This window comes from Eubalaena glacialis, chromosome 1, assembly GCF_028564815.1.
Source record: "Eubalaena glacialis isolate mEubGla1 chromosome 1, mEubGla1.1.hap2.+ XY, whole genome shotgun sequence".
Lineage (NCBI taxonomy): Eukaryota > Metazoa > Chordata > Mammalia > Artiodactyla > Balaenidae > Eubalaena > Eubalaena glacialis.
In genome coordinates, this window is record NC_083716.1 from 197,453,933 (window position 1) to 197,481,558 (window position 27,626).

General features: G+C 38.4%; 1 protein-coding gene and 1 long non-coding RNA gene across 2 annotated transcripts; one reads left to right on the forward strand and one right to left on the reverse strand.

Moving 5' to 3' along the window:
- Positions 1-166: 166 nt before the first annotated feature.
- Positions 167-27,019, forward strand: LOC133099683 (uncharacterized). The gene is made up of 3 exons (XR_009702361.1): positions 167-242; positions 26,769-26,855; positions 26,960-27,019. It is a non-coding gene; the product is annotated as an uncharacterized LOC133099683 (long non-coding RNA).
- On the reverse strand, positions 13,597-15,065 carry LOC133099679 (dnaJ homolog subfamily A member 1-like). The gene has a single exon (XM_061203465.1). It carries the CDS (start codon positions 14,952-14,954, stop codon positions 13,761-13,763), a length of 1,194 nt encoding a protein of 397 aa, XP_061059448.1. The 5' UTR covers positions 14,955-15,065; the 3' UTR covers positions 13,597-13,760.
- Positions 27,020-27,626: the final 607 nt, after the last annotated feature.

Consider the following 27,626-nt stretch of genomic DNA (forward strand, 5'->3'; position numbering starts at 1 on the left):
TCCTGATTATAGAGGAGGGAGAGCAAAAGACAGCAAGCAAGGCTCTATCCTCTGTTGTTTAATTCTTACTTCCATTTTCCCTCTTTCAGATTGGTGTCAGAGTTCACCGCATTTCCAGAGGAGGTTGACCTGACCATCAGCAGGGCTACTTAGAGGCCTGGTCCTTCTTCACAGCAAGTGGGCTTGGGCCCAACTCTGAATCCAGCCATGCAAACACAATCCAGCCCGTGAAACCCTAGCAGGTCAGTCCACTGGCTTCTCTTTTCCTTTCTTCCACAATCACACACAGAGCCTTGCTTCAAGCTTCTAGGAATTAATAAGGGAAGAGACAAACATTAGCCTACCAAGATTCTAATTAACTTTAATGTGGATTTATGTGTAAAGTTGGATGAGTCACTGATTTTTAATAAATGGGAGAGAAAAATCTTAAAGATTAATGTAATAGCTGAGAACACAGGAGGGAGAACTTTGATGCATGCTTAATTCTTTTCCCCAACCCACGTCATTTGGAGAAAAAAATATCAAAGACCTTTACAAAAGGGGGAAAGGAAAGGGGATTATGCAAATTAAAAGTTCACAAGACTAAATCATTACTCTTGTGCAAATGAGCTTCTCCTTCATGTGCTTTTCAGTAGTGTTTTAAGGCTATATTTGCTGAGGATACATTCCTGAGGATAATGAGAAATAGAGGCATGGTAAAAAAGAGACTGATTATAAATTAACTGATCTTTCTATGTGTTACAGAGTTCTATGTATTGAGTTTTCCCCCTCCTCCCACCTAGTCCAGGCAGCTGTCAGAAACCTAGACCGGTATGGCTACCTTTCCAGCTGTCCTTAGAGTGGTCTAAGCTCTTCATTGGCTTCAGGGCCATTGCTGTCCTGCCCCCTCTTTTGCCCTGATTTGGGGACTAGGGCAGAGCAAAGGTTTCTGACTGCTAACAGAAGCTTCTCACTCTTGGGTGAAATGGTTAAAACCAGCAGGTCTGTGGGCTCCTAGGCCACTCACTTTCCAATTTGATGGAATGTTCCACTGTTGAGTGTCATCAAGGTTAAATAATTTAGCCTAAAGCTCTCTTTGGCCTGATAATAGACAGCTGCAATGTATAAAGATATATTTTGAGTTGTTGTACAGATTAAGTATCCAACTTTTTCCTAAATGGTAAACTGACATGGTGAGAGATACGAAACAATGCACAAGGCCTTATTGTGTTTGATTAACTGTGGATGCTTCCGTAGCTTAGATAGCTGGTTTGAACAAAATTGTAATTTCACAGCCTTACCAAAAAAGTCATTAATCTTTTATCATTTTATAAAGTAAGAACTTAGTATATATTTACTGATAATGAGAGGAATATGTAGGTTGACATAATTTATTGAAACTTTATTTCATACTTGAGTTCTGTGGACAAATATTTATAAATAACCTCCTGGGATGTACATCTTTTCTCACCTGTCATAGTTTTGCTTAGAGTAAATTCATGAGACTATATGCCACAGAGACTGCTGAGGGAAGTAACTAATAGTAGTGAAGACTTTGAAGGCTGACTTCTGGCTTTACCTCTTATTAGCTGGGCAACCTTGTTTAAGTCCCTTAACAGCCCAATTTCTTCAGCTCAAAGATAGAGATAATACCACTCCATCCTAGAGTTCTGTATTAAATGAAATAATGTCTACAATGTACACAGGCCAGTGCTGGGCACGTAGGAAAACACTTAATAGCAGAACTATCATTCCTAGAAACGGAATTGCTGGGTTAAGGGTATGTATTTTAAAAATATTGATACAAATTGCTAAAGTTAATCTTAAAATTTGATTATAAAGTTGTGGGACTCATGAATGAATATATGATAGTAAGAGATAATAGGGATGCCCATTAATGTAAGAATCTGCCCCTAGTATTCACCTGTTTGTTTTGTATCTGTTCTCGCTTCTTCTGATAACAGCATTTGATTTTCCTTTGGAGAACTACATTTCCTCCATTCTCAATCCATGTAGTGCAGTGGGGCTGACCCCATCCTGTGGCTTCAGCAGGGAGCAGGAGTATATGAGACAATCCTGGGTAATCAAGACAATGTACCCCCCTGCCACAATGATTGGTTCAGTAATGGGCATATGACTTGAGCTGGCCCAATAAGAATCTACCGTAGCATATTTATTGATAGTATTGGGAAAGTGACACCATCTTTTTGCTCTGGTTGCTAAGACTGAGCTGCTGGTCGTTCCTTCTATCTGGAAAGAATCTACTGGAGATAAAGCATGAGGAAATGCAGAGCTGAGATATGTTCATGTTTGAATACTTGGGTATAGCTATGTCACGTTTTGAATTACATGAGTCAAAATATTCCCTTTATTGCTCAAATCACTTTGTGTTGGGTTCTTACTGAAAGGTGACTAAACCCAACAGATCATATTATGTCCCTCAAGGTCACATCCTGCCTGCGTAAGAAATAAGCAGAGTTTCTATCACATTAAATGTCAGAGACATTTATGTCCCAAGATATTCCTGAATGATTGTAGGTCACAAGTCAATATGAGTTATGTGATGCTTGTCTGAAGTTGTCATTGGATTAAGACCTATATTGGACAGGTTTAGGTTTCCTTCAAAAGCATGACTGCAGCTATGGATACTCATTGATTACCTGGTAACTAGCCATGGTTCTATGAAAGTATGTATGTGTCTGTGAAGGTAAATACAGGGAATTTTTTTTAAAAAGTTGAATGAGTTGTTAATATGAAAATCTGCAAACGGCATCTATTGGTGTTGATTTCTAAGACTTCTTCCCAGTAGGTTTGCATTACAAAACATAAGTATTGTCTGTATTTAACTTTTTCATTTGTCCATAGTGAATATACAAAGCTGAAATGCAGGGTCCTGTTGAGGGGTCACAGAAAGCAAAGCCAAACAAAACATAAAGACCGAACTTGGGAGAACTTTGAGCACTGGTCCAGAGCATTCGCACTTCATTCTTTGTGTCATGAGGGGTCCTTAAATATTTTGAGAAAGTTTCTAGAAGATTAATAGGGCAATGATATGCAGATGAGAGGAGAAGAGAGGAAACAGGAGGCAAGGAAAGGAATTACTGGACTCGCAGTAATTCAGGTTGAGATTTTTTTTAAAAAGTGGGGCAGTGGGAATGGAAAGCAAACAATGGATGGGGGAGACATTGAGAAGGAGGAGAAAATAAGACTTGGCCACCTCAAGAATAAGGGACAACAGAGAGAGAAGAGTCGAAGATGAGCTTTATCATTAATTTTTTAAAAAGATAAGGTAGTTTGGGGAACTGATTTGGTTTGGTGGAGGAGCTGTGGGTAAGGTAATTAGTTTGGTTTTATATTTATTTGTACTCTTTTTGATTTGGATTTCGGTTCTCTTAGAAGTTGAACACAGTATGTAGAGTGGGAGGTAACCACGAGGTGGCCCTGGCAGTTGAAAACTGCTCTCCCGGAGCTATATGTAAAGAGAAGTATGAAAAGTAACTTTAAGAGCAATAATCTTTATCCAAAGCCTGTGACTGTATTAACTCATCCAAAGAAAGAATTGCTCATTAGAAAGGGGGTTATTTGGTAATGAAATAAATAAAATGGTGAGCCATGAAGATAAAGTTTGGCAGTGTCCAAAAAGCATTGTTTGGAATGGTCTGAGGCCTTAGGCAGTCTGGTATGATTGGCAGATATGACCCAGCCTGTTGATGGATGGATGTACCAGGCTATTTTAACCTTATGACACTTCATAATTTGTTCTAATTTTATGCTCACCAAATCAACCTTCTAAATATAATTTGGCTCCCCATATGGTTTCTATGCCGGGAGAGAAATTCCTTTTGAGTAGCAGGTCCTTTTTCATTGTCTGTCATTAAATTGATATTCTGGGTAAGAAACACACATGTCAATCATGAGTTTCCACAGTGTTGAGTCATCATCCTCATGAATTGTGCAACCCTGAGGCACAAGCAAAACTGGGTTTCCCCATCTGTAAGGCTGAGGGCCAGTCTCTGCCTGGTGGAGAGCTACCAGGTCAAAGCCTCACGGTAGGTAGGTAGCTGACCTTCCCCCTGGTATGTTTTGACATTTCTATGATCTCTTCGCTTCAAGCATATATACTCCCTGACCCAGAAAACACCAGGCAACAGAGAATCAACAACAAGGCCTTAAATCTGCTAGAAAATCTGTCACAGGCTGGAAGAATTAATACCTGGGACATTTTTCCACTTGGGGAATTTTAAGGCACCACCCAAATCCTATTTACTTTGTTTAGTTTTGCATGTGTGTGTGTATGGGGTGTGTGGTGTGTGTGTGTGTGTGTGTGTGTGTGTGTGAGAGAGAGAGATCATAAAAGTTACTCTTAATCATTATAGACAACAATAATGAGGAAACAAAGATGAATAAAAACAAGTTAACACCCCTTCCCAGAGGCAACCATGGTTTGCATTCTGGCATATTTCCACCTAGGCAATTTCTTTTTACTTTTAATTTATACGCAATTTAAAAACCTTCATTATTCCACTGTAGATTAGAAGTAGCAATCTAAAGAAAGGGAAGAGAAAGAAAAGTCATAAAAAGTAGATACAATTTGTTAAAGCTCATAGTGTTCTGGATCATTTCATGGGCCATAGCCATGCACAGCTCAGTAATTCCTGGGGTCAGTCCCTGTACTGTAATTGGTACAATAATAAATTTTCAGCATGATGACCTCAAATCATCATTAAATTGTTAATTTATATTCGGTATACTTCTGTTAATAGTAGAAGATATAAAGAATACACTTCTGAAGTATGTCCTTCAAGCTGGTTAATATGCATAAGGAATGAAGTAAACCCTTAGCTGTATGGAAACTTGATTATACAGAATTCCTCTTTTTCTATGGGTTCCAAATAGACAAGATGTAGCTAAAACTATTGGTTGCCTCTCTGGCATCCATTCCACCCTCCTCCCATTAGTTGGCAGCCATACTTTTGGTGGGGCTGACACAATTCTAGCTACAGAGAAAGGCTCTGCTTGACTTAAGCTAGTCATGATAATCACATCCCCTTGCCCCAGTAACTGATTCAGGAAAGAGCCTGGAGCTGTGACCTAAACCAACAGCTCAAAGCATTTCTCTGGCCACAGTGACCATTCAGAGGTAGATGCTGACCCCAATTCATCAGTCAGGATAAAGCCATTAGCTTCTGTTCAGCGGCTGTGGAAGAGAGGCTCTCTTCTCCTGTAATCTGAGATGTACATTTGAGTCCTGGAACTGCGGCAACCACTCATTACAATGAGAAAGTCCACCTGAGGATATTTTTTAAGGCAGCAGAAGAGATGATCTATTGTACATGTGTTACACTCAGCCACACCTGAGAATACAACTAGTCCAGAATGTCACAGAACCAAGAGAGCCTGTTTTGGTGTGTGCAAAGTGGGCCTCTCAGCGGGGGCTGTGGCAACAAGATGGCTATGGAAGTTCTAGATCCATTGAAACAAGTTCCAGGCAGTAGCATGCAATCTAACAACTTGTACCATTGTGCCTGGCCACCTGCCTTCCATATTTCTGCTCTTGTGGCCTCTATGAGTGTTCAAGGTAGTGGTTTGCTTGGATCTCTAACTCATCTTTCTTTTTTCTTTTGGGCTTCAGCCTGCACATCTGCTTCTTCCTCCACTTGGCTCTCATGGTGTGGAGGTTTCTAAGAAGATGGTGCTAGGGCCAGTAGCCTGCCTGAGCATTAATTCAACCCATGGAAGAGGGCAGAACTGAGACAGAAAAAAGAAGCCAGAATCCTGAAATTCACTCTAAACCTGGGCTTGAGCAAATGATTTTCATTTATATTTAAGCTATTTTGATTTGCATATCCAATACTGTGCTTTGTTGGAGGTGAAGGTAGGCCATCAACACATAAATGTCCGGAAGTTCTGTTAAAGACAGGCATCTAATGCTCCAGACACCAGTCAGGGCTGGGCTTGAGTCACAATTATGAAGAAGATAGCATACCACACAGGAGCTGCTCAATAAATAAATATTGGTTGAAAATGGTTGGAGTAGTCAGAACGGGTCAGGACTCGCTGGGAGTAAAGATAGAGAGTAGAGGTCTGAAGACTCAAACTCCAGTAGGCATAAGGAGGAAAAATTGGAATTAGTGAAGAAGCCACTGAAGAGATAGGGTGAGAGGCAACATGTTGCCCCATCATTGTGCCTAATAGAAAAAGTTTCCATTAAGAGCTGGTGATCTACAATGTCAAATGTTTCAGAGGTACCAAGATAATCAATGAACAAGATGAACTTGGTAATTTGGAAGTAATTGGCGACTTGGTGAGATGCACAGAAGCAAATACTAAGTGACTTTGAATTTTATTAGATTTGGGATAAATATGGTGTAAACAAAGTTTCCCAGAGACACTGGCCCAACAAAGTATAGCGTCATAGTGACAGACACAAAACGGATTTTCTTTGGTTCTGCTTCTATTTTCTTTGTAGAAAAATCCAGAGATTTAAAAATTATTTATACCTTTTTGGGGAACTCCAGGGTGTTTTTTTATGTTTATTACAAACCACTGGTTGCTAAGTGGCGTTCACCATTTTCCTACTGTCCTCCTCTGACTCTCTTGGGGGAGAGGTGATATTGGCAAGGGCACTGGGCAAAGAAGAGAAGTGACTTCTAGAAGACCAGCCAGCCACCAACCACTTTCCACAGCTTGTGGCCTTCACTCTGGGAGTTTCACTACCATCAGGGCATAGCTAGTCCTCAGCCCTGGGGCTCAGAAATCTCATTTTTCCAGCACCCCAAGAGAGTGCCATTAACCCGGCTCTCAGAGGCTTGTCTCCTATGCACGAATTTGTCAAATTTTAGGAAGCATTATAACTGTCAAGAAATGAAAATGCCTGGATTGGCAGAAGATTGGTGAGCAAGGAATCTAAATATTAGGAGTGATTCGATTCAAGAAGTATCCCCCAGCTGGAACAGATTGGGGTACTGTTACCAAGAAGTTCAAAATGTTAGTGTTCAGTCAGAATTCCTTTTCCTCTAGGTAACACTTGCATAGTTATCTGTAAACATTTTCTTCCTTTGGGATCCTGTTTTTTTCCTCTGCTCATGTGGCTGATCATCTTCTATTCGTGTGGTTTTTCTTTCAAACATGAGTCTGATATACTTGATTAGGGTTCTACTTACAACCAAATACAGTTCTGCCTCCTTGAGACTGCTCTCCGCCACCTTGATTGGAGTTTTAACTGTTCACAAACATTCCCTTCATACATTTTTAAAGACAGCCTTTGAAGCTTATTCCCATAGTTGAAAATGTGTATCCAGTGACTTCAGTATTTTCTAGTTTGTTCATTCATTCATTGCTCATCCATTTATTCACGCATTCATTCCATAAATATTCAGCGTATGCCCACTCTGTGTCAGGTATTGTGGTAGATGCTGGGATAATAACAACTTGTAATAGAGTCACAGTCTGGCCCTTCTCAGCTTCTGACGATGAGTACTGGGAAAGAGTTCACTCTAGGCCCTGGGGATGGTGATAGTTCCTGCTGCTATGGGAGCCCAAACATCAATGCCTATGGGAGTGTCCACTGATGTCCATCAGTGATGGTCAGTTTTCCTTGTTGATGGCTCCACTGCCTTAGTACCTAGTATTGGACACTGCCAGAGGTGGTAGTGAGGCCTCTGGGTCTGTCCCTAAGTCTGGGCTCAAGGCAGCCAGGACTGTGAGAGCATGCGTAATATACATTGAGGGTGCCATGTTCTGATGCTGCAGAGGCTGATGGATTCAATGCTAATCACTCTGCTGTCTTGAACTTCTGTCTGTTTTAGCATTTCTCACTTTTTCCATTCTCCCCCCACCCCAGTTTTATTGAGATATAATTGACACATTGTGTGAGTTTAAGGTGTATACTGTGATGATTTGATAGATGTATATATTGTGGAGATATATAAGGTTTGTCAACACATCTTTCACCTCATATAATTACCATTTTGTTGTTGTTGTTGTGAGAACATTTAAAATCTACTCGCATAAAAACTCTCAACTACAAAATACGGTATTGTTAACTGTGGTTACCATGCTATGCATTATTCCTCTTATAACTGGAGGTTTGTATCCTTTGACCAATATCTCCTCATTTCCCTCACCCCCCAGCCCCTGAGAACCACAGTTCTACTCTCTACTTCTGTGAATTTGGCTTTATAAGATTCCACACATAAGTGAGATCATGCAGTATTTTTCTTTCTCTGTCGACTTATTTCACTTAGCATAATGCCCTCAAGGTCCATCCATGTTGTTGCAAATGGCAGGATTTCCGTCTTTTTTACAGCTGAATAATATTTCCATGTCTTGGCTATTGTGAATAATGCTGCAATAATCATGGGAGTGCAGATAGCTCTCTGAGATAGTGATTTCATTTTCTTTGGCTATGTAACCAAACGTAGGACTGGTGGATCATATGGTAGTTCTATTTTTAATTTTTTTAGGAACTGCCATACTGTTTTCCATGGTGCCTATACAAATTTACATTGCCACCAACAGTGCACAAGTGTTTTCTTTTCTCTGAGTCCTCACCAACCCTTGTATCTTGTCTTTTTGATAATAGTCTTTCTAACACATATGAAGTGATATCTCATTCTGGATTTCATTTGCATTCCCCTGTTGATTAGTGGTATTGAACATCTTTTCATGTACCTGTTGGCCAATTGGAAGTTTTCTTTGGAAAAATATCTACTCAGGTCCTTTGCCCATTTTTAATTGGATTATTATTATTATTATTATTTTGCTTTTGAGTTATATGCATTCTATAGATATTTTGGATATTAACCCCTTATCATATATACAGTTTGTAAATATTTTCTCCCATTCCATAGGTTGCCTTTTCATTTTGTCGACTGTTTCTTTTGCTGTGCAGAAGCTTTCTAGTATGATGTAGTCCCACTTGTTGATATTTGCTTTTGTTGTTTGTGCTTTTGGTGTCATATCCAAAAAATACTTGTCAAGACTAATGTCAAGGAGTTTTTTCCCTCTATTTTCTTCTAAGGGTTTTCTGTTTCAGGTTTCAGGTCTTGTGCTTAAGTCCTTAATCTATTTGAAGTTAAGTTTTGTGAAAGGAGTAAGGTAGGGGTCCAACTTCATTCTTTTGAATGTGAATATCTAGTTTTCCCAATACCATTTGTTGAAGACACTGTCCTTTCCCTAATGAGTATTCGTGACTACCTTTTCAAATATTAGTTGACTGTATGTACATGAGTTTATCTCCAGGCTCTCAATTCTGTTAGATTGGTTGATGTATCTGTTTTTATGCCAGTACCATATGGTTTTGATTACTATAGCTTTGTAATATAGTTTGAAATCAGGAAATGTAGTGCCTCTAAGTTTGTTCTTCTTTCTCAATATTGCTTTGACTATTCAGGGTCTTTTGTGATATCATACAAATTTTAGGATTTTTTTTCTATTTCTGTAAAAAATGCCTTTGAAATTCTGATAGGATTGCAGTGAATCTGTAGATTTCTTTGGGTAGTATGGACATTTTAACAATGCTAACTCTTCTAATCCATGGACATGGATATCTTTCCATTTATTTGTGTCTTCTTCAATTTCTTTCTTATAGTTTTTGGTGTGTAGATCTTTTACTTCCTTAGTTAAATTTATTCCTAAGTATTTTATTGTTTTTGATGCTGTTGTGAATGAAATTGATTTATTTATTTATTTTTCAGGTAGTTTATTGTTAGTGTATAAAAATAAAACTGATTGTTGTATGTTGATTTTGTATCTTGAAACTTTACTGAATTCATTTATTAGTTCTAACAGCTTTTTGGTGGTATCTTTAGTATTTTCTATATACAGTATTATGTCATCAGCAAGCACACAATTTTACTTTTTTCCTTTCTGATTTGGATGCCTTTTATTTCTTTTTCTTGCTTAATTGCTCTGGCTAGGACTTCCAGTACTGTGTTGAATAGGAGTGGTGGTAGTGTACACTCTTGTCATGTTCCTGATCTTAGAAGGGAAGCTTTCAACCATTCACCATTGAGTATGATGTTAGTTGTGCTTGTCATATGTGGCCTCTATTATGTTGAGGTATGTTACTTTTATACATACTTTGTTGAGTTTTTTTTATTAGGAAAGGGTATTGAATTTTGTTGAATACTTTTTTTGTATCTATTGAAATGATCATGATTTTTATCTTTCATTTTATAAATGTGATATACCACATTTATTGGTTTACATATGTTGAACCATTCTTACATCCCAGGAATGAATCCCACTTGACCTGGTGTATGATAATTTTAATGGGTTATTGAATTAGGTTTGCTAATATTTTGTTGATAATTTTGGCTTCTATATTTATCAGGGATATTGGCCTGTACTTTTCTTTTCCTTTCATTTTCTTATCTGGCTTTAGTATTAGGGTAATGCTGGCCTATAAAATGAGTTTGCAAGCATTCCCTCCTCTTCATTTTTTGGGAAGAGTTTGATAAAGATTGGTATTAATTCTTCTTTAAATGTTTGGTAGAATTCATTCATAAAGCCATTTGGTCCTGGGCTTTCCTTTCTTGGGAGGTTTTTGATTACTGATTCAATCTCCTTGCTCATTATTGGTCTGCTCAGAGTTCCTGTTTCTTCATGATTCAGTCTTGGTAGGTTGGATATTTCTAGGAATTGATCCATTTCTTCTAGCTTGTCCAATTTTTTGGTGTTTACTTAACTTATTCATAGTAGTCTCACAATACTTTGTATTTCTGTGCTATCAGTTTTAAGGTCTCCTCTTTCATTTATAATATTATTTTTTTGAGTCTCCTTTTTTTCTTGGTTACTCTAGCTAAAGTTTTGTTAATTTTGTTTATCTTTTCAAAAAATCAACTTTTAGTTTTGTTGATCTTTTCTATTTGTTTTCTATTTTCTATTTCATTTATTTCTGCTCTGATATTTGTTATCTCCTTTCTTTTACTAATTTTGCACTTACTTTGTTCTTCTTTTTCTAGTTCCTTAAGGTGTAAAGTTAGGTTGTTTATTTGAGATCTTTCTTTTTTTTTTTTAACGTAGGCATTTATTGCTATAATCTTCCTACCTAAACCTGCTTTTGCTGTGTCCTATAAGTTTTGATATATTATGTTTCCATTTTCATTTGTTTCAAGATATTTTTCATTTCCCCTTTGATTTCTTCTTTGACCCATTCATTGTTTAAGAGTGTGTTGTTTAATTTCCACATATTTGTGAAATTTTTCAGTGTTTCTTTTATTATTGATTTTTACTTTCATACCATTGTGGTCAGAAAATGTATTCATATGATGTTAATCTTTTTAAGTTTGCTAAGGTTTGTTTTGTGATCTGTCCTGGAGAATGTTCAGTGTGTGCTTGAGAAGAATGTGTATTCTGCTGCTGTTGGATGGAATGTTCTGTATATGTCTGTTAGGTTCATTTGGTTTAAAGTATAGTTCAAGTCCAATGTTTCTTATTGATTTTCTGTCTGGATGATGTATCCATTGTTGAAAGTGAGGTATTGGAGTCCACTACTCTCATTGTATTGTTTTCCATTGTTCCCTTCAGATATTTTACATATTTGCTTAATATATTTAGGTAATCTGATATTGGTTGCATATATTTATATAATTTATTATTATAAATTTTTGGTAAATTAACCCATTTATCATTATATAATGACCTTTTCTGTTGTTACAGTTTTTGACTTAAAGTCTATTTTATCTGATATGAGTATAGCTTTTGCTATACTTGCTCTCTTTTGCTTTCTATTTGCATGGAAAATCTTTTTCCATCCCTTCACTTTGAGCCTATGTGTGTCCTCAAAGCTGAAGTGCTGAAATGAGTCTCTTGTGGGCAGCAGATAGTTTGGTGTTTTTTTGTTTGTTTGTTTGTTTTGTTTGTTTTTTAATCCATTCAGCCACTCTACGCCTTCTGATTAAAGAATTTAATTTAGTTTACATTTAAAGTAATTATTGATAGGTAAGGACTTGCTAATGACACCTTGTTAATTTTTTTCTGACTGGTTTTTAATTATTTTGTTCCTTTCTTCCTCTCCTGCTGTCTTCCAATGTGAATTGATAATTTTCCATAGTGGTATACTTTGATTCCCTTTTCTTTATCTTGTTCATATCGACTATAGGTTTTTGTTTTGCAGTTACCCTGAGGTTTACATGAAACATCTTACAGGTATAACAATCTACTTAAAGCTGATTGCAACTTCAATTGTATTAAAAAATTCTACCCTTTTACTCCCTCCTCATCTTTTATGTTTTTGATGTCACAATTTACATGTTCTTCTATTGTGTACCCATTGAGAAATTATTGTAGCTAAAGCTATTTTTAATATTTCTGTCCTTTTACCTTCATACTAGAGTTAAGTGATTAACATACCACCATATTACAGTATTGAAGTATTCTGAATTTGCTATGTACTTACCATTACCAGTGTGTTTTATATGTTCATATGTTTTCATGTTACTAATTAGCATCCTTTCATTACAACTTACAGAACTCCTTTCAACATTTCTTTTAAGGTAGGTCTAGTGTGATGAACTCCCTCAGCTTTTGTTTGGGAGTCTTTATCTCTCATTCTGAAGGACAATGTTTGCTGGGAAAAGTGTTTTTGGTTGGAATTTTTTTTTCTTTTAGCACTTTGAATATATCATTTCACTCTCTTCTGACCTGTAAGGTTTCTGCTGAGAAATTTGCTCATAAACTTATAGGGGTTCTCTGGTAAGTAACAAGCTTCTTTTCTCTTGCTGCTTTCAAGGTTCTCTCTTTGTGTTTTATTTATTTATTTTTTTTCATGCTTTGAATCAGTATATTAAGGAGACATTCATACATTTCAAGAATTGCTTAAATTCTGATATCCAGATTTAAGCTTATGAACATATGACTTTAAACATACAATTAAAGCTATTCATAATTTGCTATTCTACCAACATTAAATTACAGTTACTTTGGAGCATAAGTTAAATGGTTTAAAGTAAGCCTGTAACATACCTGCAAAACACCTTCCTAACTCATACATGCAAATTACTTCTCCATGTAAAGGTCTCATCACTCTAACCTCTAAGTTACCTTGCTCCAGAAGTGACTACTCTAAGGCTTACTGTGGTCCAAAGAGAAGGAAGAAAAAAAAAACAAGTAACCAGGACCAATAGCTAGATATATTAAAAAAAGATGGCACAGCAGAAGGGAATGCAATTCTACAAGTGCAAGCCCTCAAGAAGCAGCATGTTATATAATAAACCCCTTCTTTAGAAAGGTATCATTTCTATCACTGATACCACAGGCTAAATTAAATTATATAGCATGCCATCTTCAAGTAACAGTTGAGGCAATAGAGTAAATGCAGAGGCATCACAATGAATCCCACTTAATACCACTATACAGACCAACACTTCTCTACAAATTCTTTGTCTGACTGCCAGTTAAATACAGTTTTAACTCATAGCTTAACAATTAAGGGTCATACACTGAAGCCAATACATATACCTGGCATTTCAGTCTAAGCTATTCCATGTACATAGCTGAAATCAATCACAAAGTATGGCCTAACAAATGCTAGGGGAAATTTTTTAAAGTCGTTTTTACAACTATTAAACTTATCTTGCACACTGAAGTCATCATACATACAGGGCAAAGTCAGAGCTTTTATATTTGAGTTTATTCTTCATTTAACTTTTAAAACACTACTATAGTTGAATATTAAAACAAACAATAGCAAGTAGTGAGCATATTATGATTATAGTCCTTCACTCAATCACTACTGCAAATAAAATGCCAGCAGTGAGTGTTATTCACTGGCCCCATTAGGAGGTCTGACACTGAACACCACCCCGAGGATGATGTTCATCATCCTCATATGCTTCTCCATTGTAATGGCGCCGTCTTTCCTGATTTGGATCAAAGTCCACTAGTTCTACCTGGTCCATTTCATCAGTCTCTTCTACTTCCTTCCTCTCAGGTAGGAGTTTTTCCAGCAAAGAGAGTTTATCCGGGGAGAGAAAGCCATTCTCAGGAAAGTTTACCTTAAATTCAATTATTAGGCGACCCTTTTCATATGGTCTACGATAAATTGGCATGCCTTCATTTAGCACACACTTGATATCTCCATGCTTGACAATCTGACCTGGATGAGAAGTGATGACTATGGTTCGGTTGTCAAGAGTAGATATTGGCTTTTGGAAGCCACACAATGCCTCAACCAGCTGTATGTCCATACACATGAAAAGGTCTTCTCCTCGTCGAGTAAAAACAGCATGGTCCTTCTGATCTAAAACGATGATAATATCTCCTGGCTCCAGTCCTGGTTCTTGGTCTCCTTCACCATGGAATGTTATCTTCTGGCCACCTTTCATGCCTTTGTCAATATGAACTTCTAGAATTTTCTTCTCTAGAACTATCTTCCTTCCATTGCAGCTTTTACATCTATCTTTAGGACTGATCCGCTCCCCATGGCCCTGGCACTCCATGCAGACAGACTGAATTTGCTGAACCATTCCAGGTCCTATCTGATGAATTCTTATTTGCATTCCAGTACCTCGGCAATTGGGACAGCACTCTACTGCTCCTTTCTTACCACCTCGGCCTTCACATTTGTCACAAATCACATTCTTTTGCAGAGCTAGTTTTCTTGTTGCACCATTATATAAATCTTCTAAGGTTACTGTGAGTTGATGCACAACATTTTTACCTCTCCTTTCTCTCTGCATCCTGCCTCCTCCTCCAAAAAACATATCAAAGATGTCCATGGGGGAGCCAAAACCGCCACCTGCTCCACCTTCTTTAATTGCCTGCTCTCCTCCTTTGTCATATAATTCCCTTTTCTTTGCATCAGAGAGCACTTCGTAAGCTTGAGAAATCTGTTTAAACTTCTCTCCTTCATTTGGATTCTTATCAGGGTGGTACTTCAAGGCCAGTTTCCTGTAAGCCTTTTTCAATTCTTCTTGGGTGGCATTGGGTTTGACCCCCAAAACATCATAATAAGTGGTTTCTTTCACCATTTCCTACAGCCGGTGAGGGGGCCGATGCCGGTGTGGGGGAGCGGGAAGGAGCGCGTTGCCGTGCGCAGCTCGGGCAGCCGCCGCTCCTCAGCCTTTCCACCGAGCGTTCTGGAAAGTTGCCTGTGTTTTATTTTAGACAGTTTTATTATAATGTTTCTTGGAGGAAATCATTTTGGGTTTAAATTTATGAGCTTCATGAACTTGTATGTCCAAATCTCTCCCCAGTTTTGCAAAGTTCTCAGCCATTATTTCTTTAAGTATCTTTCTGTCCCTTTCTCTCTCTCTTCTCCCACTGGCATGCCAGTAATGCACAGATTGTTTCTCTTTATGTGTTCCATAGATCCCATAGACTCTCTTCGTTCCTTTTCATTCTTTTTCCTCTTTCCTCCTCTGACTGGATAATTTCAAATGGATAATTGTTAAATTGTTTATCTCTGTTCATTTATAGCTCTCTGAACACCTTTACAGCAATTATTTTGAATCTTTTATCAGGAAATTAATATATCTACATTTCTGGGGGGTCAGTTACTGTAAGTTAACTGTGTTCCTGTGGTGGTGTCATGTTTCCCTAATTCGTCATGATCCCTGTAGGCTTGCATAGGTATCTGCACATTTGAAGAAGCAGTCACCTCTTTCAGATGTTATAGACTAACTTTGGTATGGAAAGTACTTCACCTCAGGGTGGGTGCATGTTGTAGCATGCTGCAAACTGGGGTCTAGTGATATAAGTCACCAAATGTGGGGGCTTGTGGTGATTCTGGTTCTGGGGGAGGTATAATGTCTTGTTGGCTTAGGCTGCTGAGGTCCATGGCATTGACAACTGTGTGGTCCTTGGCAAGCACTGAAGGAGTTCTGCAGTGGCTGTAAGGCCTGTTGGGGTCTTTAGCAGGGCCTCCAGTTACCAGAACAGGGCATCAGTGGTGGTTGGCACTGGTGGTGTGCATACACTTGACCATGGAGGCTGACTTCAGGTGCCTGTATAGTGGCAGGGGCTGGATGCAGACATATACATAGTGGTTGTGGCCAGGGCCAGCAGTAAGTGCTGGGGCCAACTGTGGGCATGCTAGTAGCTGTGGAGGCCCTGGCTGCCTCGTTGCACTCGTATGGCTGTAGGTATCCCCACAGGTATGCATACGGTAGTGAAGGCCAGTGATGGGAGTTGGGCCAGGGGCAAACAGGTGTACAGCCAGAGGGGTTAGCTACAGGTGAGCCAGCAGCACAGGCCAGTGACAGGAGACTGTGTCAGGTCTGGGCCCACAATCAGCTTTGGGAATCCTGGCTGTCTGTGTGTACTCCTGTGGCTTCAGGGTCTCCCTATGGGCATGTGCATGGCACTGGAGACTGGTGACAGGAATTGGGCCAGGGTCTTGCAGGTGCACAGCTGGAGGGGGTAGTCCTCAAAGCACATATAGTTCTGGGGGCCAGCTGCTGGCATCTAGGCTGGTATCTCACACTCACACAGTAGCAGAGGCCAGCGCTGGCTACCAGTATGGATCCCAGCTTTGTTGGGGAAAGGGGAGGGAAGGGTTGGAGAGAAAGCAAGGAGAGAACTGGTGTCTGCAAATGGAAAAATCTTCGGGGGGAAACCTCAGTGGTGAGATCTGTAGGGGGCCTGAGGCAGCTGTGTTGCCTTGGTTTCTTCAGCAGTGAAAGCTGCTGGGGTCCTCTGCAGAACCAGTCACTAGGAATCTGCTCTGCATGGCTCCCCCCACTTCATGGTTCCCCTGCTTCATGGTTCCCACTGCATGTCTGATCCTGTTAGCCTCTGCTCTTCTTCCTTGTTTCTAGCCATCTCTAGATGTCTCAGCTTTGTTAGTCTCTAGATAGGGCGAGACTGAAGAGGGTCTTTCATGAAGCATCCTGAAAGTCTGGGGAAGTTGGTCACTTACCTTGTTCCCGCTTTCCTGGTGAGGGGCACTCTTTTGAGCCAGAGAGTTCCCTCTTGGTACTGTGCAATGTCAATCTGGAGGATACGATGATGTAGGGAAAATGAAGCTATTTTTTCTTCCTTTTGTGTGTGTGTGGTTATTCTCAGAAGGAATTTTGTTCCACTGTGTTGCTGAAGTTTCTTAAGTGGACTTCCAAGCTCTCCCAGAGCTAATTTTGTTCGTGGATAGCTGTCTAATTGTTGATTTTTGTTGCGGGTGGAAGCTGGGGTCTCCTACTCAACTGTGATGGTGACATCACCTGCTTTCTCACTCTTTTATTGTAGCCCTTTTTTCTGGCACTCACCACCCTCACTCCTACCACTAAATTGTGCATCTTGACTCTCCCCTTAGAATGAGTTTTTCTGAGGAAATTCCTTTTTTTTTTTTCCTGCTGCAGATAGACTCTTTTTTTTTTTTTTTAAAGATTTGTTATTCACTTATTTATTTAAATTTTATTTATTTATTTATTTTTGGCTGTATCGGGTCTTCGTTGATGCGCGTGGGCTTTCTCTAGTTGAGGTGAGCAGGGGCTACTCTCCATTGCAGTGCACGAGCTTCTCATTGCGGTGGCTTCTCTTGTTGCGGAGCACGGGCTCTAGGCACGTGGGCTTCAGTAGTTGTGGCACGTGGGCTCAGTAGTTGTGGCTCGCGGGCTCTAGAGCACAGGCTCAGTAGTTGTGGCGCACGGGCTTAGCTGCTCTGCAGCATGTGGGATCTTCCCGGACCAGGGCTCAAACCTGTGTCCCCTGCATTGGCAGGCGGATTCCCAACCACTGCGCCACCAGGGAAGTCCTGCAGATAGACTCTTGATTTGCCTGCTTCACCATTCCTAAATCCCCCAGTAAGCAAACCTTAGGGTAAATTGATATACTTCTAACAGATTATGTACCTATAATAGATTCATTAAACTCTATCATACACACACACACACACACACACACACACACACAGAACAGTAATCCAGGGCCTAGTGAAGGAACTTGCACAGTAAGAAGGAAGGACTGGACAAGGGAATAAAAAGGGGAGGGAAATGAAAGGGGAGGAAAACAAAAGAGGAGGAATGGAATAAATAATTAGTTCTGGTGCAGAATTCAAGAAATTGAGTACATAATAAATCCTTAACAATTTAAGAGAAGAGGAATGGATGGAAGTAAGTAACAGTTTTATAGATTCTGATACATTTTTTAGAGAGTGTATGTTATATAATCTAGAATGTATAAAAAGAAACACATTACGATGGCCAAGATACAATGTAACTAGAATATGTAGCATGATATTTAAGGCAAAATCCTCAAATACATTTACACATTTACTTCATCTCTCCAGGGGTAGAGATGTCATTTCTTAGGAAATTTCAGGTGACGAGGTTGTGCCAAATTCACGGGAACCATCTGTGAAATTCGTGGGAGAAAAGTAGCGGTAGAGAAGTTGCTTATCCGCAATGTAAGAAGGCTGCAGCATCAGTTGGAAACCTCGTTTCTGTGATGGGCTTTTCACATCGCTGAGAGGCAGAGCCCCATGCTGTGAGAGGCTGAGGCCCCTGCTGGGACATGCCGTCTGCACATTTGCTGGGTTTCTTGTGTTGCTGGGCTCTTTGTGTTTTGTGGTGCAAGTCAGAAGCAGCGGAATATGTGAACCGGGGACAGGTATATTAAAGATCTCCTGTAGCTTTTGGTTGCATGTATTTCAACTACTTAGAAACAGTAGCTCCAGGTTCATACCTTCTGTCCTTTATGTGTTTAGTCAGTTACAAAGCATGTCTTCGCTTTGTAAAATGAGAGCCGGAGGGCTGATTTTTACGTTCAGAAAAAAGGGATGTGTCAGACTCATTGTTATCAGGAGTCTTATACGTGTGATACAGTGTCCCGTGGCTGCAGAGGGCCAGGCCGTTTCTTCCGGAGCTGAAATCTTTAATATAAGTTTAACTGCATGTCTCTAAGCAAAGACCTTCTTGTCCAGCTATAGAGACAAAAAAGTTTGCAGAGAAAATGATGTGTGTGGACTGCTCTCACTATGTCCTTCCTCTGCCTCAAGACCTTGATCCAGATAAAGTTAGATGAGGGTGACCAAGGTAGAAGACAGAAATGATCTGATAACAATGGAATCATGCGCTACATGGATTAACAAAATAATTTTTTAAAGTATTATATTAGTCATGTTGTCTCTTTCACTTGCATGGAATAAAAATTAAACTTGAACTGTCTTAAAAAAACTAAATGTATTGACTCCAAGGTACACGATCAGGCAAGGCTGGATCCTGGTGTACAAGGATTGTTCTCAGGAGCCTGACTCATTCCATCCCTTGACTTGTCTTTTTCTTGGTGTTGGCTTTGTTCTTAGACTCTTTCCAAACAACTGAAGCTTTACGTTCTATCACCTCAGCAACCCCAAAAGACTGTCTCTCTTTCCTTATAGAGGCAGAAACAGTTCTCCAGCTGATGCTCATCGGTCCAGGTCAGGTCATATATCCATTCCTGAACCCAACATTCACTCTGATGGATAGAACCTGGGCCGTGTGCCCACTCTTTCCCCTCAGTCAGATTAGGCTCAACGCCACCCACACCAATGATCAAAGAGTAAGAGAGGGATGGCTCTGCAAACTGTATGAAAGAAAAAAACCCCAGATAACTTAAACAAATGGAAAGATATTCTTTGCTCTTGGATGGAATGGCTTAACCTCATAGAAATGTCAACTCTCTCAAGTTAGTATATAAGTTTAAGGCAAAACCAATAAAAATACCACTGAACTTTTCCCCTAGAGCTAGACAAATTGAATCTAAAGATAATTTGAAAAATAAACAAGCAAGAACAACTAGGCAAACCCTAAAATGAAAAGCAATGAAAGAAATTATATTTTAATACCCCATTAAACTTTTCAATATTGCCTATTATAAACAATACAGGAAAGTATATTTTCTACACGTTTTCTTGTGCAAATGTGCAAGATTTTTCTTTAAGGTAGCTCCTTAGAAGGGAAATTAGTAGGTTTAGGGTATGTACATTTACCAAATTAGTTCTTTAAAAATTTTTTTTTTTAGTTCAAAAGGTTTAGGGACTTCCCTGGTGGCGCAGTGGTTAAGAATCCGCCTGCCAATGCAAGGGACACGGGTTCGAGCCCTGGTCCGGGAAGATCCCACATGCCGTGGAGCAACTAAGCCTGTGAGCCACAACTACTGAGCCTGCGCTCTAGAGCCCACAAGCCACAGCTACTGATGCCCACGTGCCACAACTACTGAAGCCTGCGCGCCTAGAGCCTGTGCTCCACAACTAGAGAAGCCACCACAACAAGAAGCCCGTGCACCTCAACAAAGAGTAGCCCCCCCCTCGCTGCAACTAGAGAAAGCCCACGCACAGCAACGAAGACCCAACGCAGCCAAAGATAAATTAATTAATTAAAAAAAAAATTTTTTTTAAGTTTTAAAAGATTAACTGTAGTGTGACATACATATTTCTGTATAAATGTTTTACAATTATAATTTATATCATTATTGGAAATACCGAGACTAATAGGACCCACCCCATGGAATGAGAGTTAATTGAGAGTTGAGTTTACTCAATAATTAGTATCGGGCTTCCCTGGTGGTGCAGTGGATAAGAATCTGCCTGCCAATGCAGGGGACATGGGTTCGAGCCCTGGTCCAGGAAGATCCCACATGCCGCGGAGCAACTAAGCCCGTGCACCACAACTACTGAAGCCTACGCACCTAGAGCCTGTGCTCTGCAGCAAGAGAAGCCACTGCAATGAGAAGTCCATGCACCGCAATGAAGAGTAGCCCCTGCTCACTGCAACTAGAGAAAGCCTGCGTGCAGCAACGAAGACCCAACACAGCCAAAAAAAAAAAAAAAAAAAAATTTAATATCATAATTATATTAGAGAAAAACCTAAAACTAACAGGCATCGTGATGGTGTTAACTGAACTTCCAATCTCTCTTCAGCAGGGAAGTCATATAACTCTTGGCTGGCCCCTTGTCTTCTTCAGTCATCTTAGTTCTTTGTGGCCCCTGATTTTCATTTTGGTTCCCCTCCCATCCCTTTTGAATTGATTAATCCCTTGTATCAATGCCTTTATTACTTAAAAGAGTTTTCAGTCTCTGAGTTTTTAAAAATTCACACTTGACTGAGTTTTCTGTTTCAGGCATCTAGCACAGCACTTGACAAATAGAAGACCTTCTGTTCAACCGAAGTCTTTGTCAATTATAGTTTATAGCTCTAACTATCCCTGACCTTATTTGCATAGCTCCATGCAAAGTTCCATACTGGAACTTCCAATGCATATTTGGAAATAGTATTGCCAGCTGGTTCCAACAAGAATACTAAGATCAATTGAGGAAAAAAATAAATTGACCACAAACCCAAATTACACATGCCATCAGGAGCAGTTTGTTGCTGACAATCCATATTACCTCTTATGCTTTACATTAGATAGTTTTTAATCAAATGTTTATTTTTTAAAAACACACTTTGTTTTCAAACAAGTGGATGATATAGCCCAAGAAGGCAAATTCATTTTTTTTTTTTGAGCCAACACTTAATCTGCTGTGTTAATTGGTCCATATATTAATCATGACCACTGCTGATCTTGTAAAGGAACTTCTCTGTAGTGCACTCCAGAACATTTTTTTTTCTGAGAATTATGCAAACTGGAGTAGCATTTTACAGCTGAATTTATATTTACCAGTGAATCTTAATGTTCACATATCTTTATATGTCTATTAGTTATCCATTACTGTGTAACAAATTACTCCAAACATTAGTGGCTTTAAATGGCCAATAATTTATTTTATTATCACTCATAGTATTTATTGTTTTTGCCAGTCAGGAATTCATGAGTGTCTAGGCTCGGTGGTTCTGGCTCAGGGTTTCTAATGAGGTTGAGTCAGTTGTTAACTGGGGCAGCAGCCATGTGAAGCCCTAACTGGGGCTGGAAGATGCACTTCCAAGGTGGCTCACTCACATGATTGGCAAGTTGGTGCTGGCTGTTGGCTTCTTGCCATGTGAGCATCCCCAAGAAACTGCCTGAGTAATGGTCTGCAGAATCATGACCCCTGTGTCAAGCATACTAGAGTCTCTGTGTAGAATTTTCAAAATATCACTCTTATTCTGGGATTCTGATTATTTACACTGATAAGGATGGTGTGGGAACAATTTAGAACTAATAGTGTACATAATAGAAAGAATTACATCCATGTCATGATTTTCTGAACTCAAAGTCAATGGCATTCTGTCTTCCAAATTTAGGGTGTTATGTCAAGGTCATTTTCAGGACAATCCAGTGAGGTGGGTATTATTATCACTTCAAATTTACAGATCAGAAAACTGAGAAAGCAACTGCTCAGATAATTGCCCCATGGAGCTAAAATTTCAATTTAGGCATTGGACTCTGAAACCTGTGCTCCTAAAAATCAAGCTATACTGTCTCCTCTTTGGCTCATTTTTTTTTTTCTTCTTAAAAAATTAAAACTTAATTTTATTATGAGAATTTGAATATACAATAAAGTAGACAAAATATTTCCTGAACATACATGTACTCAGTACCCAACTCCACTGACTATCAACTTATAGCCATTCATGGCTCATCTACACATCTCTCTCCCTTATTTATTTTGAAGGAAATTTCAGATATCATGTCATTTCATCCATAAATATTTCAGTATGACTCTCTAAAAGAAAAGGGCTTTTTAAAACATAAACATTATCAGATGAAAAAAAGTAACACTAATTCCTTATTATCAAATATTCAGTCAATGTTCAAATTTCCAATTGTTTCATAAATGTCATTCCTTATTTTTTTTTTTTTTTTTTTATAAGATTTAGAAGGATCAATGGCAGTGCTTTTGGCCAACGTATTTAGAGGGCCCATACAAATTTTGCCAATTGAGTTTTTTTTTTTTTTTTTTTTTTATTTATTTATTTATGGCTGAGTTGGGTCCTCATTTCTGTGCGAGGGCCCTCTCCAGCCATGGCATGCAGGGGCCACTCTTCATTGCGGTGCACGGGCCTCCCACTATCGCAGCCTCTCCCGTTGCGGAGCACAGGCTCCAGACATGCAGGCTCAGCAATTGTGGCCCACAGGCCCAGCCGCTCCACGGCATGTGGGATCTTCCCAGACCAGGGCTCGAACCCGTGTTCCCTGCATTGGCAGGCAGACTCTCAACCACTGCGCCACCAGGGAAGCCCCAATGTCATTCCTTTTTAAAAAATATTTTCATTTGAGTCATCATTTGAATAATGTCCACACATAGTGATTGGTTGACATGTCTTTTAATTTTATTTTTATTTATATATTCCTCTCCATCTTTTTATCACTGATGAACATGTATTTCCAAGACTTGACTATTATAAACAAAGCTGAAATAAATGTCCTTGTATTTATTTTTCTGGGAACTGATGTTTCATGTTTTCATCTATTTTTATTGGCATATTTAATTTTTTCAAACTGATTTTTAAGAGTTCTCTAAATGTTAAAGAAATTAACTTATTTTCTAATATATATATTATATTTTTTTTCCAGCTTGTTTGTATTTTGACATCTTTTATGGTGTTTTAAAGTTTAAAATTTGTGTGTTGTCAAATTTATCAAGTGTCTGGATGTCTCTCTCTCTCTCTCACTCGCTCTCTCTCTCTCTCTCTCTCTCTCTCCTGTGATGGTCCCAACCATTTATAATTGATTTCAAGATTTTATAACTTACTAGATGTTGCAAAATGGTAATATTCTATAATTATTTCATCTCTTCTTTATTTACTAGCTAGCTGCAATGCTTGTATAAAGAGAAACACCCTTCATCTACTATTTGGTTACCCAATGATTCAGTTTATATAAGAAAGAGAGAAAATAAGAAAAATCTCAAACAATCTAACCTTACACCTAAAGGAACTAGAAAAAGAAGAATAAAAAAAGCCCAAGTTACTAGAAGGAAATAATAAAGATCAGAGTGGAAATAAATGATATAGAGACAAAAAAAAAAAAAAGAAAGAAAAAAAAAAAGAAAAGAAAAAAAAGAAAAGATCAACAGCTGAAACTAACAGGTGGTTCTTTAAAAAGATAAACAGAATTGGTAAGCCTTTAGCCAGACTCATGGAGAAAAAAGAGGGCTCAAGTAAATAAAATCAGAAATGAAAAAAAAAAAAGCAATCAGAGAGTGAAATTAAGAAAACAATACCATTTACAATTGTATCAAAAAGAATAGAACACCTAGGAATAAATTTAACCAAGGAAGTAAAAGGCCTGTACTCTAAATCTATAAGGCATTGATGAAAGAAATTGAAGATGACACAAACAAATGGAAAGATATACTGTGCTCATAGGTTGGAAATTAATATTGTTAAAATGTATTATCCAAAGCAATCTACAGATTCAGTGGAATCTAACAAAATACCAATGGCATTTTTCACAGAACTAGAACAAATAATCCTAAAGTTTGTGTGGAACCCAAAAAGACCCCAAGTAGCCAGAACAATCTTGAGAAAGAGAAACAAAGTTGGAGATATCACACTCCCTGATTTTAAGTTATATTACAAAGCTATAGTAATCAAAAAGTATGGCACTGACACAGAAACAGACACATAGATCAATGGAACAGAATGGAGAGCCCAGAAATTAACCCATGCTTAACTGGTCAATTAATCAAAGGAGGCAAGAATATACAGTGGGGGAAAAGACAGTCTCTTCTATAAATGGTGTTGGGAAAACTGGGTAGCTACATGCAAAAGAATGAAACTGGACCCCTTTCTCACACTATATACAAAAATAAAGTCAAAATAAGGACTTAAATACAAAACTTGAAACCATAAAATTACTAGACAAAAGCATGCAGTACACTCTTTGACGCTGCAGCAATATTTTTTTTCAATCTATAAGGTAAGGGCAACAAAAGCAATAGTAAACAAATGCAAAAAAGAAAAAAAAACCCCACCAAACTAAAAAGCTTTTACACAGTGAAGGAAATCATCAATACAACAAAACGGCAACCTACTGAATGGGAGACGATATTTGCAGATTGTATGTCTGATAAAGGGTCAATATCCAAAATATATAAAGATCTCTCACAAATCAATATCAAAAAAACAAACAATTTGATTAAAAAATAAGCAGAAAACCTGAATAAACTTTTTCCAAGGAAGACATACAGATGGAAAAAAGACACATGAAAAATTGCTCAAATCACTAATCAACAGGGAAATGCAAATCAAAACCACAATTAGATATCACTTTGGACCTATCAGAATGGCTGTTATCAAAAAGACAACAAATAACAACTGTTGGTGAAGATGTGGAGAAAAGGAAGCCCTCCTATTGGTTGGTAGGAATGTAAATTGGTACAGCCGCTATGAAAAAAGTATGAAGATTCCTCAAAAAATTGAAAATAGAACTACCATATGATCCAGCAATTCCACTTCTGGAAAAAAAACAATAATTCAAAAAGATATATGTACCCCAATGTTCATGGCAGCATTATTCACAATAGTCAAGATATAGAAGCAACCTTAGTGTCCACTGATAGATGAATGAATACAGAAGATGTGGTATATTTTATTTACACAATGGAATATTATTCAGCCATAAAAATTATGAAATCTTGCCATTTGCGACAAAATGGATGGACCTAGGGGGTATTATGCAAAGTGAAATAAGTCAGACAGAAGAAGACAAATACAGTATGATTTCACTTATATGTGGAATCTAAAAAACAACCAACTAACCAAATAAAACAGAAACAGACCCATAGATACAGAGAACAAACTGGTGGTTGCCAGAAGAAAGGGAGGTGGGGGGGTTGGGTGAAAAAGGTGAAGACTGAAAGCTACAAAATATATAGCTCCAGTTATAAAATAAATGTTGAAAAGATATAATGTACAGCATAAGGAATATTGTCAATAATATTGTAATAACTTTGTGTGGAGACAGATTGTTACTAGACTTATCATGGTGATCAATTAGTAATGTATATAAACGTTGAATCACGATGTTGTACAACTGAAACTAATATAATATTGTATGTAAACTACAATAAAAAGTAGACTAAAAATATTGTAATAGATAAAGCAAAAAAAAAAAAAAAAAAAGAAGAGAGGGAGGAGAAATGCTAGATTATTTCTATTTATTTACCAGCTTTCAAAATAATGACTTGATATATATCTACAAGATGACCAACTGGATTTTTAAATCATTATTATTAAGACAAGGATTTAAACAAACTGATAACGTTTCAATCTATTAAAGATATTATTCTTAACATGCTTAAATTATCCCATCTCTGGCCAATGAGAACCTCTTTAAGTTGGCTCCAGAATCCTTCTGATATAACTCTAGTAGTTTTTAAGAGTTTTTTTCCTTCCCCCTATGAATATGAGAAAATATTCTAGATTTATCCTGTGGATCTTCTGCCCCAGTCTTGGACTCAGGCATTTTTTCCAAGGGTCTTACACAGAGATGCAGTAAGATATTTTAAACTTTTGAGTGAAACACAGCAAAAATCAACATCTGTTGGATAGGATGTGAACTACCAGCACAAGGTAGATTCCATTTTCAACATTATGTAATGCTATAATATTTTCAGTGATGGCATATATTTGCAGTCCTAGGTTTTTGGTGGTTGCTGGAATAAAAAGCAGTGCCTCTGAAAATCAGTGTGCAACAGGAAAAGAGAGTGGTGTGTCTAATCTGATTCCAAGGTTTGAGAGGCTGTGCAGACCCCAACAGGTGCATTTATCCTATTAGTAATTGTCCCTGTTAAAGAATGAGATAAATTCTTTTTTCAATTTATGTGTATTACTTTTTTTCAGATGACTACTAAGTTGTTAGGAAAGAAATACTTAAATTCTTTGGACCTAACTACTTAATAAATGAAACTATTGAATTTTTAAACTTTTTTTTTTTTAATCTAGGGCTACCAAGAAAATACTACTGAGACATCAAGACGTGAATGGAGAATGTTTGGGAGCCTCTGGATTAAACTGTCCTTGCTTTTGTCTGTATGTGGCTAAGAGTTCTCTTGTGGGTCATTGCTGCCATTTTAAAATTTACTTCTGTGGCTTCCCTGGTGGCACAGTGGTTGAGAATCTGCCTGCCAATGCAGGGGACACGGGTTCGAGCCCTGATCTGGGAAGATCCCACATGCCGCGGAGCAACTGGGCCCGTGAGCCACAACTACTGAGCCTGCGCGTCTGGAGCCTGTGACCTGCAACAAGAGAGGCCGCGACAGTGAAAGACCCGCACATCGCGATGAAGAGTGGCCCCCGCTCGCCGCAACTAGAGAAAGCCCGCGTGCAGAAACGAAGACCCAACACAGCCAAAAATAAATAAATAAATTTATAAAATTTACTTCTGTTTATCTTATTAGTAGTATATTAGTGTTTATACTGTAGCAACTCCTTTAAGTCACTTGCCCAACATTTGAAGGTTAGTGTAGCTAAAACAAGATAATATACTACAGTTGAAAGTGGTCACAGTGCTAGTCCAGTAAAATATTAGTCTATCCATTTGTTGAGAGTTTGACTTGCTTTCTCTAACAACTTGTATGTGGTGCTGGATTACTTCAGGGGCTGATTTCCTTATTGAAAAGCCACATCAGCGAATTTAATTTCAGATGAGTATGGCTGCTCTACCAGGCACAGGTTAGCTATAATATATCAAAATATAATGAAGGCAGATGAACAAGAGCAGGTGCCACTCTCGACTTCATGAAACTCCCATTCTTGTCTCAAGGCCGTTTAGGAATTTAATGTGCACACAACCACTTAACA

What these genes read in the sequence shown, in the direction of transcription:
- LOC133099679 (XM_061203465.1), bottom strand. Translation starts at nt 14,954, where the DNA reads ATGGTGAAAGAAACCACTTATTATGATGTTTTGGGGGTCAAACCCAAT.